Genomic DNA, 12533 nt, shown 5'->3' with positions numbered 1-12533 from the left:
ACCTGCTCTAACAACTCAGTACGTTTGTAGAAAATCGTCAAAATCGTTTTAGGGTCCCTTTCAGTTGTATTCGATCGGCTTATGATCAAAATCGGGCCCCTCAGTCTCACTTCTATATATTGCCCCACCACTTAGGAGACAGCTGTTAAGCCTCAACGGTTTATTTCGCAGGTCGCGCGCTAAAGACGATGACGCTGGCCATGATGATGAATATATACAGATGAAGAAGATGAAGGGGTAAAATAATGCTCACAATATACATATATATATATATATATATATATATATATATATATATATATATATAGATAGATAGATAGATAGATAGATAGATAGATAGATAGATAGATAGATAGATAGATAGATAGATATATATATATATATATATATATATATATATATATCATAAAAAAGGGTTGTCTGGTTCGGGCAAATATACACAGTGAAGAACATGCGTAGAAGCCATTTAATGACGTTTTGACCGGGTCCGACCTGCATAAGCTGATGAAGGCCGGACCCCGGCCGAAACATCAATAAATCGCTTCATACGCGCGTCTTTTTCACTATATATATATATATTGTGGTTTTACTTTTACGAGCCAGAGTATTAAAGGGACCCTGAGACGATTTTGACGATTTTCTACAAACGTAGAGTCGTTAGAGTAGGTCCTTCTGATTATTAATTGACGCATGTAAGTGCTGCGCGTAAAGCGTGAAAGTTGTTATAAGGTTTAAATATGTACATCGCTGCCGATCGCAACACACTGCTCGGCGGAATTTTCAGCCGCCCCAACCCATATGACGTAAATAACCGAATCGACGTCATGTAGGCGAGCTATCCGATTGGCTGCCCAGGGCACGTCATCGATAATTTTTCCACCTTTATGGTGAACAAATGATGTTCGTAATAGTTGGAATGTTAGTTTGTTTCTATAAAAAGAGAGTAACAGAAAGACAATGCACAAGAACAATTTCTCAATACCTTTAAAGGGACACTAAAGCGAAACAATAAATCAGATTAACCTAATAAAGCATTGTTTGAGAACCCTGAAGGCAGTCATTTCAAGATAATAGTTTGATTATTAGATGAGAAAATGAAGGTCGACGTATGAGTATTTGAATTTCACGCCGCAACCCCGATGCCGGTACGTCAGTCTGACGTCAGGGATTCCACCGTATGTTTTCGCTTTTGGGCCGCGTTGGCTGAGTAAAGGTTCCCGAAACTTGCCGTGTTTAATATTCGCTTCCTTTAGAACACAATGTAGTCAGTCTGTAACGCTATATAATTAAATAGGCCCTAGAAGGTGCCATCAAAATCCATGACGTCACAGCGCGCAGGTGCGGGAACTTCAAGGAGGCGTCGCCACCCGTCTTTCGTTCTTGCGCTTTTTCTGGCTTATTAGCCATATCGCCGTAAGAGTGATGTTTTTGGCGTCGTAGAAAAGTAATTTACTGATGCGGAAGAAATCATTTTTCTCTTTGGTGTCCCGATCACTCGGCGAACGAGTTGAGGAGAAAACGCGTGACTATGGAGGAGGGTAACTTGTAATGATCCGTAGCTCTTTTAATATGAGATGTTTCACCCAAATTGTGGTGCGAATGGTGCGTCTACAAAATTTGTCCGAACCGTTTCAGAGGCCCTTTAACCACACTGTGCTTACGAGGCACGCCATAGTGGGGGCCTTCGGATCACTTTTGACCACCTGCTGCTATTTCAGCATGTCGCCCCCATCGAAATGCAGCCGCCACAGCCGGAATCGAAGCTGCGACTTTGAGTTTAGCCGCGCTACGCCATAGTGCACTAAGCTACCAACGGCGGGTCCGATCGGCGTTAAAAGGTTGCGTAAAACTATGACTAGTCGAAACGCCTGTAAAGTGGAAAACATATATATGCACATGCTGAATAAATATAGCCGCGCGCAAAAGTCATTTGCTTATTTTGCCTCCATCGCGCCGCTCCTTTTGAGAAAGCACGTACCGTAACTGAATTACGCGCGCCGTCCGCAGGCCGCAGAACTGACCTAAAAGGCGCGTGTTTTCGCAACGCGCCGCAGCACATATGTTGGCGCACTGACCTCACTGGGGGCTTTTATTTATTTGTTACTCCTTCTGCAACAGAGTCCGCCAGCGGTAGCACATGACTTCTTAATTGCCTTCGTTGTAAATATACAATTGAAACGATAGGGGGGCAACAGCGCGCAAGACGAGAAACCGGAAAACTGAACGAGAGAATGCGAAATAGAAAACGAAAGTAACACCGTGTTGGCCCACTTTATATTACTTAGAATTGTTGATGTTGCAGCTTCCTTCGTTTTGTTTTTGTTTAGCGTCGCGAAAGCTCACCGCCGATAATATCTGCTGGACACTTTAATGCACAGTTTGCTTTTATCAACTTCCCCATTTCATATTACGACGCAATATATCCACGTCCCTTCTTCGGTATCTGGGGCGCGCTGTTCGCTGACCGGCTTGGATCGTATGTTTTCCATCTCTAGCTTGGTTTCTTTCACCTTTTCGTCCAATGTAGCGTCTACCAGTTGTCTCTTCGACTTTCACGTGGTGTTTAGTCGTGCATTGTCGATGTTACGTTGTAGTTGCATCAACTTTTAATAAACAACTTGCGGGCATGTTTAAACTTTATGGACGAGCCTCACCTTTAACAAAAACGGCTTTGTACAGTTACGACCGTCACGCTTGCAAAACGACACGGCTAACAAACTGCACAAGATAACCTACCATTAGCAATAAATAAGCTTTAAGGTATTCGATACCGAGCAGTGGCTCGTACAAGCCTGTGGCAACGCTAAGCGGTGGAATTATCCCCGTGAAGCCAAGGGCACGAAGCAAGGCTTGCTCACCTGTGATTTGTTCCGCCGACAAAGTGTAGTCAACTGAAAGCACGAAGACAACGGAGAGAAGAGCAATAATCTTAAACACTTGGAAGTGAAATAGGACAGCCATGATGAACGAATACGCCGTCGTCCCGTATCGATTATCCAGCAGTCGGGACAGGCCGCGTCTCGTCTGCTACAAGTACGCTTCAATTGTGCCAGCGCCACTGGGCGTGTTCTGCAACCAAAATATGTAATGTAAATATTTCTTGTGTGTATACAATTACTTATCAATAAATTTATTTTATAATTATTGCACAAACTACTGCGAAAAAAAATTTGCGAAACATTTTTTGCGTAGTTTGTCGGCAATTATAATCGGCAACAAACACGCTGCCGCACAACGCGCACAACAATGCCGTGCGGAGTCGGATTGAGTCGGAGTCATACCATGGTGTACTATATTAGGCGTAGTGAGACGTAAGAAGGCTCCGCAGTGAAGCAGTTTTCCCAGAAATGCACAGGTGGCGCTCTAGCGCCTTTCACCTTACTAACTATATAATTTACCTGGGCACAAGTTCAAAACTTTTATTGGTACATGCGAGTTCAAGCACGCGCCGATGGCACGACTGGCTTATAGGAACCTGCACTGAAAAGAAAACATTCAGCGTACACACAGGTTTAGTTCTGCAGACAGCGCTTTATTTACACATAAAAAAATGGGCTCCAATGCATACTGCAAAGGTGGTTGGACAGTGAAGCTGTAAGCGACAACTTATAGAACGATAACCCATTGCGATGTAGGTTGAAATTATTCACGTGGCGACATTCACATGCACTTTACCTAGTTATTACGTTTCCACGGCCTGCGACTTGGTTTGCGCAGCTACTTCGTGCACCTATAAAAGTGGACGAGAGAGAAGAGTAATTCGCCGCGCCTCGTATGGGCGCTGCTCTTCAGGAGTCCACATTATACGTGTCACAGCACAAATCAGTTGCTGGGCGGGTTCTTGCACGTACAAAAGTGTAGTGACGTCACTCCCTGCCTCGTATGCAACAGTCAAGCTGTCGTCGCCGCGGCAGCTTGCGCAATGGCAATACATACCTGGAAACGTATGCCGGGAGCGCTACATCTGTTCTGTACGTTGTATGCGTGATTCCGTTGAATGCATGCACTGTTCGCTTCACTTTGCAGAGTGCTTGTAACCATGTGCCTTACGGATGTATGAGCCATAGATGATGATAGTTTTCTGTCAACGTTACGCCACGAAGAAATCCCGGGATCCTAGCCACAGACAACTTAGCTGCAAAACAGGACGAATAGAGTCATGCCGCACCTGTTTCGCTTCTTCCATGGTGTGTGACAATGCTTCTGATATTAACGTCCGGCAGACAACGTCGCCTTGTGTACTTTTGGAGTTAATGACTTTTCGTCTTTTCGATCAGGACAGCGTGAGACTGACCGTAAACATAAGCAGCACCATGGCGGCTGGGAAATATGTGAGCAGTCCACTAGTTGCTCTGTCGATTGAGGCACTTTCCATAAGTCAAACGGAATGTACTGCACGTCGACTGCTGGTCCATCCGTTTGAAGCTCATCAACTTGCAAGCAAGGTTTTTTGGAGGTCTTTCGCGTGCTGGCACCTTCGACAGGTACTTCGGAACATTCGGTAGAATGGTCGGTACTGCGTCCGGTGAAAGCGAGGAGTTTCCACGTGGTATCCGCACTGCCTTTCCATCAATGACGTGAACATAGTCTCGAAATACGTACCTTTCTTCCAACTGTAGGTTACATACGGCGTCAGTCAGCTCCAGGGGCTTATCAGCACGGTGAATGCTCCGATTCCAAACACAGCGCCTTTCGACGTCCTCAGGTACACCAAACAACTTCGGTGCGTTCACGCCGCTATACCCACTTCTGAAAACCGGGAGCGAAGCAGTAGTTCTTCCGACAAGGCTTCGTCATGTCACCTCATCGGTCAGAGAAAAAAACTACACACGAAGTAACAAATGCGCGCACAAAACACAGAACACCACGAACACAGGCGACGGCCAACGCGCGAGCACGGCGGTGGCACGGGCCCCAGATGAAAGGTTGTGAAAGGCTCCATAGCGCCGCCTCGCGGCCGCAAAGATTTTCCGGATTTTCTGCTTCACGCGCGCGCATTGCCTGCGCCTCCGCCTCGGTCCACTATCCAAACTCTAGTACGCTACAGTCGTACCGAGGTTGATAGCAAAAACGGTGAAAGTTTGGTGATTTGATTTTTCTTTTAAGTTTATAATGAGTCTCGAGCACAATGTGAGCGCTTCGTGCAAGTGTACTTGCCCCATTTGTTGGTGTGCCGTTTGATTTCTGTTCCCACCGTAAGTAGGTTGTGGTCATGTCGTAAATGTTATCGGTGCATTGTACTCGTGGTCTGTCCGTTGCACGTTGAAAGCGAAACCAGTTGCTCTAGCCTGGAGTTGTAATGCTTCAACTGCAACTCTTAGAACAACCGATTGTATAGCTGATTGGTTGTACTCTTATCGAGCAATATTTTCGTGCGTGCCACTAGCAACGTTTCTTCGTGATCGACTAGCTAACGGATGTCATTGTGTGTGCTGTTAGTGCGCCCGCCAGATTACGCGTCGGCTTAATCGTTTCAACTTTGAGCTCTCTCTTCACAGGTCGTCAGCTGGTAGTTCTGATAGTGTTCGACCGATAATTCTCTCATATGATTGCGATTCATACGGCTTTGTTTTGAATAAAATTTTCCAAGATCTTTGTTTTTCTTGAACGTTTACTTGTTTTCGTTGTGTCATCCCCCGTTTGCAGATGCTCTGATAAAGGCTATCATGATCGCCCACGTGAACCAGTTCGTCGTTGGACTGAAAAGCCGCAGCGAAGATGTGCGGTTCAAGACCGCCAGTGAGCTGCACCACTACGTCACCACCGAACTGCGGGAGATGGGCTCAGAGGACGTTTCGGCATTCATGGAAGAGTTCCATCATCACATTTTTGAGATGGTGTCGAGCTCCGACGTGAACGAAAAGAAAGGAGGAATTTTGGCAATAGGTACATTCTAGTGCTCAAGTTCCTCTTATGATGATCTATTCAACTTGTTCCTGTTTAAGACACCACATACTACATTGCAATAGCATAGTTTATTGTCTAATTACTCTAGTATAATGTAACGAATATTTGCGCAGTTCAATTTCGTGTTTAGCGCTTCATTGAAGGTGTTTCTCACTGAGCACATGACAAATACCTGTATTAATCTGAAACACCGGAGGTTTGGGCGGATTACCGGATGATTGAGGGCGTAAACCTGAACGGCCAGATTGGTGGCGCCAGCTGGTGGTGCAAAGCTCAACCACCTAAAGACAGCCAATTACTATATTCTTCTTAGCTGGGGCATAAGTTTTCGACAGCGGCGTAATTGTCAACACAATTACGCCGCTGCCAACAATTTGCACCAGCAGCGAAGCAGGATAAAGTAGGTTACTGCAATTTTAGCTCTGTTTGTCTGATTGAGCTCTACAACACCAGGCGGCTGCACCGCTCCAGCCACTCACGTTTACGCCCCCGACCATCCGGTAATCCACCCAAACCGCCCCGTTTTGCCGGAATAGCAGACACGCCAAAAGTCTCTATTAACAAAATCCAATTAGGTGCACCATTACAGTAGTCGCTCTTGTCATCATTTTCTCATTTGCTTACTTTGCATTCTTGGCCTAGCATGTTACCAACTGCGTTATTATAAAACATTCTGTGCGTTGATCCAATTTGCACTGGTTTTTGCCTTACCACAGTGAATCTCCTGGAAGTGGATTCTGGCAACACTGGATCAAGAATCAGTCGTTTTGCAAACTACCTTCGCAACCTGTTGCCATCTAATGACACAACAGTTACTGAGCTTGCTGCGTATGCCATAGGTCGTCTGACAACTGTCGGCAGCAGCTTTACGGCTGAATATGATGACTTTGTCATAAAGCGTGCCATTGAGTGGCTTTGTGAAGAGCGCCATGAGGGCAAGCGGCATGCGGCTGTGTTGATTCTTCAGGAACTTGCCATCTCCACACCTACCTTCTTTTTCCAAAACATCCAGCCGATTTTCGACTGCATCTTCAATGGTGTACGTGACCCCAAACCCATGATCCGGGAAGGTGCAGTGTTAGCTCTAAGGGCTGCGCTCATGGTGACAGCACAGCGCGAGACAAAGGACACCCAAAATCCTCCCTGGTACTCCAAGTGTTACGAAGAAGCTGAGAATGGCTTTGAAGAGGCACTGGGTGGTGCGAGGGAGAAGGGTGTGAACAGAGAGGATCGTGTCCATGGCTCTCTGCTGGTCATCAGTGAGCTTCTCAAGTGCAGCAACATTGAGGGAGAGAGAGTCAGACAGGAACTGGAGGAGGTCACCTCCCAGCAAGCGAGGCACGAAGCACACAGGACACAGAGTTCAGGCAGTTCGTTAACACGCTCTCTGCGGGCCCTGCAGCAGATGCAGGAACACCGGCCACGGGGTGGTGCAAGAGCTGCGCTGCTGCGCTATCATCGAGCACAGGGTTTCCAGCCGGCCTCCATCGTGCCTATACATTCGGGGCCCTCACACCAGCTGCACGGAGGCCACAGGCTCCACCACCACAGTCACCGTCTGGTACCCACACACGAGAGCAACACCTGCAAGCGTCTGCTTGATGAAAAGTTTGACCAGGTGTGTGATGCTTTTGCCAGTGTTCTGGTAGCATACATGCATACCAGTGTGTGTAGAATGCAAAAAATGATTACATGCTAAAATTTCCATGCCTCTTTGGGCAATCTAGCTGTTTTAATTAATCCAGAGTATGCTGCAGCATCTCACACGGTCCAGTCAGACTGTCACTCAGTCTGTCTCTCAGTCTGTCTCAGATAGTAGAGCTGATAACTACAAATGTTGTTTTACAGGAGAAGTGCAGCACCATTTTTACTGTGACTCGTGAGAGAAAGGACATGCACTGACCTGTAGTAAAAGAGGGAGGGGGAGAGAGAGAAAAATAAAACATAAGGGTTCTGTTTACAAGACACATAACTGAAGTATTGTAAGTTAACTACCTTTTTTCTGTTCATACCATTGATCCTGAAAATTTTTCTCGTCAATGCCCACTCATGCATGTTTGTTTTTGTGATATGTTTCAAGAGAGAATCAAGTTTTCATGTTGCATGGGTTTTCGGTTGATTTGTGACTGAATTGTGTATAAAGCATGTGTGTTTCTCATCAAAAAATTGTTTGCAAGTCTCTGCCCTGTGCTTCATGTTTGTTCTCATGTGATGCAGTTACTTGACTGCAATTAGTAGTGAGGGCTGGTGCTGCTTAAATGAACTGCTAAAATGCACTTTGTTGATGAACAATGTCCATCAACATAACTGATGATAACATAAAACTCTGTGCCATTTTTTCTCTTGGCAACATTTAGTTGGGGCAACCAATATACGTATAATATGTTGTGGCAACGAGCGAAGGTGCGGACTTATAGGTCTCGACAGGTCTTGGAAGAGAGCAGACAGGGCATTTCAGCGATTTCTCAGACTTGGTTTAATCTGCTGAACACTAGCCATTGCTGGTGTGTGCCAAGCACAGCACTCGCGCTCGTGATTATGTGGGCATCTGCTATTTTATTCATGTGATGCCAATGCTGCTACTGCTACAGAGGGCACCCCCCCCCCCCCCCTAGAGAGGAGGAGACTCTGACGAGCGATGCGGATTCCAGGGGACATGGGATGTAGCAGATGTCACCTGGGACGGTGTTCTGGAGAAAGGCAATAGAGTGACGTCGCACAGTGGTGGAGTGGGCGGCAAGGTTGCCTCAATATAGGTGGGCTTGAGACTTTCGAGCACAATTGTGTCTGGTTTGCCGTTGATACTCATGACGAAGGTAGTTGGACGCGCCCAACAGGATATGGGCTGGAGTACTGTGATTGCAACGGCTTTTGCACAGCACAATTGCACACTAAGACGTGGGTGGCAAAGCTGTGTGCAGGAGAAACGTATGAAGCTTTCTTTTATTGGAAACATGTAGGCACGAGTGAAGTTAGTTGAAAAAAAGCTTGTAGGTTGGAAACATGATCCACAGCTGATAGCATAGGAGTTTTGTTGCCGGTTGCAAAGAAATTGCACTGAAGTCATAGCTGGTTGCCGTAGACTAACTCGGCACAGGAGTGACCCAGGTCGCTCTTGAATGTGGCTCTAATGCCAAGCAAAACGACAGGAATTTATCGGCACCCACTTCTCAGGTGATCCATGTGCCATCCGTGAGGACTTGAGGTGGCGGTAAAAACGCTCAACAAGTTCGTTGTGCTGCAGGTGGTAAGCCATCATGTGGAAACATGTTGTTCCAAGAAGCTTTAGCAGCTCTCAGAAAAGTGCAGAATCAAACTGCCGACCACAATCTGTAACAATTGTTGAGGGCAGTTGAAATGGCTAATCCATGTGGACACAAAGGCTGCTGCAACTGTGGATGCCAAGATGTCGGGGATGGCTGTAGAGTGGTCATTGTGTGTAGCAGTCAATGCATGTAAGTATGTAACAGCAGCCCTTTGAAGATGGAAGAGGGCCGACGAGGTCTATGTCCACTGTGTCAAAATTGGCATCCTGTGAAAGAAAAGACGTCGAAGGAGGTATGGGGTAGCGCTGAATCTTAGAGTGTTGACGTGGCAAGCAGCAGCGAATCCAGCGTGTGTTTATCTGGGGCCATACAGAGTATAGCAGCGTGACTATCGCCTCCAAAGCAGGTGAAGAAGAAGATGGGCTCACATGCAGGTAGCACAAGAATAGAATATGCTAGCGCGCTCTACCTGTGCGGCCGCGGTGTCAGTGGCTCCCAAGATCCTGCTGCACCATGGGTGGCGGGCTTAAATAAACCGTGGCTGTGGCGGCTATTTCCTCGCGCCGCCTCCCACAAATTGGTGACCCGGACGACTGAACCCAGGGTTCCCACAAATTGTTTACACTGGACGACCGAGCCCAGCCATGCCAACGTCAGCGCACAGACTCTACCAAGGCAAGTAGTGACGTGGCCTCACGCAGTCTGCAGACGTCTTGCGGTTGCAGCATCAATGGATCTTGCATTGTCTCCGAGCAGCTGTCTCATGCGGTGATGAAGTTGGCTAAAGTGGCAGTCCCTGTGTTCTTCACCCGACGAAAGCTGCTCGATATGAGAACGCTGGGAAGCTGCTGCGTGCTGCAAGAAGGTTGCCTTGAGGCCGTCACAGGTGGTGGCAGACAGCGGGGTGTTTAGCAAGTCTGCCACTTCGTCGATGGCAGTGGGCGAAAGCAATGAAACAGCACCTAACTTTGGCTTGAGAACGGATGCCGGTGACTCGAAATTGGGATTCAGCCTGAAGGAACCACCCTGAGAGCTGCTGGTCCCAGTACTGCGGTAGGCGGACAACAACGGTCGTACAGGAGTGCTCACCGTGTTGCTTGGGTGCCTGGAAAATTTGTAGCATCGGTTAGGTACATGATGGTCGGTGTCACAGAAATGTCTGTTCTGGATCACGTCTTGTTTCACCAAACTGATGACAGGCGACAGTGCAGACCCGTAGGTCTCAACAGGCCTCGAAAGAGAGCAGACAGGACACATCAGCGATGTTTCAGGCTTTGTTTGACCTGCCAAATGCTAGACTGTGCTGGCGCTTGCCAGGCACAGCACCTGCACTCGTCAAGATGCGAGCATCTGCTGTTTTATTCATGTGACACTAGTACTGCTGCTGCTACAATATAATAATGATGGCAGCATGTGGTTTCTCATTTAGGTTCATGTTTTTGCACAAAACTTTGTACCGTCTTTTACAGTATTTACAACTTGTCCTGCAAAATTCATTGCTCACAACGCCTGTCGTTTATTGTTCTGTCTCATATTGTTTGTGTTACCACTTTCAGATATGTGAGAGGGTTTTAAGGCAACGTGCCCTGCGAAATTCGTACATCCAGCATGCCCTGCACATGGTGCTGCCCAGACTTGCTGCCTTCCAGACACAAAGATTTGTGAAGAGGTAGGGTGGCATGCTTCCGAGATTGCTGATCCTTCATTCTTTCTTCTGACACAGTTGTGTTCTGCATAAGTTTTGTTGTAGCAGCAATGGCCCAGGAAGTGCTACAACATGCATAATTCAGTGTCATAGACAAAATGTCAAAGAATCTTTGTTTGTATAGTACAAACTTTAGGTAAGGTAATGAAGAAAATATGCAGCTGGCTGTGCCGTAGAAGGATGGTTAGCCACTGCCATAGCTGCTCACTTGGTCGAGCACTGGATAAAGTTTGCAATAATTACACTTTTCATCCCCTCTCCCAGCAGACGTGACTTATTGTAACTGAGATATAAAATAGCTGCCACAGCTAAATTAAGAAATGCACTTCATTTTCCTCTTTACTTGTTTGGTTTCATTGAGTGTTGTTCTCTTAGTGGCCTTACATACATAGCCAACCCTGATAACGCCAAAAGCAGCATTTGAGATATTTGCTCATAGCTGTAGGCAAATGTGGAAATCATGATTTGTACACCACCTTGAAATCCTTGAAAACCCTTGAATATGGAAATGGAATATCGAGGGCCCTTAAATCCCCTTTGAAATAAATGCCTTTGAATTCCTTGAAAACAGGGGTTGGGTTGCAACTTTTGAACATTCAGAGTCACAAAATTCGCATCGGGCCAATGCCATGGACACTGTTTATTGGGACACAATCATTGATATTTTTATTGGAAAGTGTTGGTAAGCAATTGCAATGTGGTGTGCCCACAGCCACCAACGACAGGCTTGTTTAAATCACCCTTGTCAGTGTGGAGCAGGAAAAAGGCTGATCAAACGGCCATGCCGCGCCACCATTTTGTTGTGTTGATATATATATATATATATATATATATATATATATATATATATATATATATATATATATATATATATATATATATAAAAAGGATACAATGGGAAAAGTCAACTTAGAAAAGTGGCCTGAAGAGATTGAAGCATGGGTCCAACTTAGCAGCTGCTGAGCTGCAAGAAATTGCACCTAAGCAAAAGATTCCACTATTTTTCAGTTGTGGGGATCTCTTTGGACCCCCGTCCTTGGTACACGTGTGGCTTGGGTTATTTGCCCTCGTAATCACTGGAGACATGCCATACCAACCTTATTTTGGATGGCATACAGTTCCCATGGCTGCTGATGCCGGCGTGACACAGAGCCTGCTGCTTGCACATGCAGCTCGCATTACGCCGTGTGCTTTGCGTACCAACAGTGCCCGAAGAGCGAGCCCCTCTCTCCCTCTCTTTGGCATTTCTCTCCTTCAGCATCCGAGGTGCATGGACACCTGCATCTAGCAGATGCACCGTCGGTGCTCTTCGCGTTTGAACGTGTGGAGCCACATGGTCCCATGCCCCTCCAAGCAAGGCAGCCCCCTTTGTTATGCGATCATAGCTTGGAAGAGCCTGTGTGGCTGAGTGAACTTCTTGTGCGCTTTGACCTATAAGTCTGCAACTGCCACCCTAGTGCCGTGACCCTGTATTCTATGCGCCTTTTGTACATAACAGGGAATAAACACCCTCTTGTTTGCACCATGGCTGGAGTTGTCTCTGCACCTTGCTGGTGAGTCAGCAGACCTGCTGTGGCACCCCTTTGCTCGTTCTGCAGAGTGGGGACGAGCTACGTGTCTCTTTAGGCTTTAGCTAGCCAGTACCGGGCACATTA

General features: G+C 46.7%; 2 protein-coding genes across 5 annotated transcripts in view; one reads left to right on the top strand and one right to left on the bottom strand.

Annotated features, from left to right (window-relative positions):
- The window catches only part of LOC142575137 (uncharacterized), a 99671-nt gene extending 96632 nt beyond the window's left edge, over positions 1–3039 (bottom strand). The window contains exon 1 of one of the 2 annotated variants that reach the window (XM_075684171.1): positions 2859–3039. In XM_075684171.1, the coding sequence (XP_075540286.1) occupies positions 2859–2961 (103 nt within the window). In that variant the 5' untranslated portion in view covers positions 2962–3039. The remainder of the gene's footprint in view (positions 1–2858) is intronic. The other variant, XM_075684172.1, reaches the window with a different exon arrangement.
- Positions 3040–5013: 1974 nt separating this feature from the next.
- The window catches only part of mTor (serine/threonine-protein kinase Tor), a 461269-nt gene continuing 453749 nt past the window's right edge, over positions 5014–12533 (top strand). For all 3 annotated transcript variants that reach the window (XM_075684170.1, XM_075684168.1, XM_075684169.1), the window contains exons 1-4: positions 5014–5195; positions 5647–5886; positions 6624–7525; positions 10730–10842. In XM_075684170.1, the coding sequence (XP_075540285.1) occupies positions 5667–5886; positions 6624–7525; positions 10730–10842 (1235 nt within the window). In that variant the 5' untranslated portion in view covers positions 5014–5195; positions 5647–5666. The remainder of the gene's footprint in view (positions 5196–5646; positions 5887–6623; positions 7526–10729; positions 10843–12533) is intronic.

This window comes from Dermacentor variabilis, chromosome 3 (assembly GCF_050947875.1).
Source record: "Dermacentor variabilis isolate Ectoservices chromosome 3, ASM5094787v1, whole genome shotgun sequence".
In the NCBI taxonomy this organism is placed as follows: domain Eukaryota; kingdom Metazoa; phylum Arthropoda; class Arachnida; order Ixodida; family Ixodidae; genus Dermacentor; species Dermacentor variabilis.
Note: the sequence above shows the minus strand (reverse complement) of the source record. Positions and strands in the feature narration are given on the sequence as shown.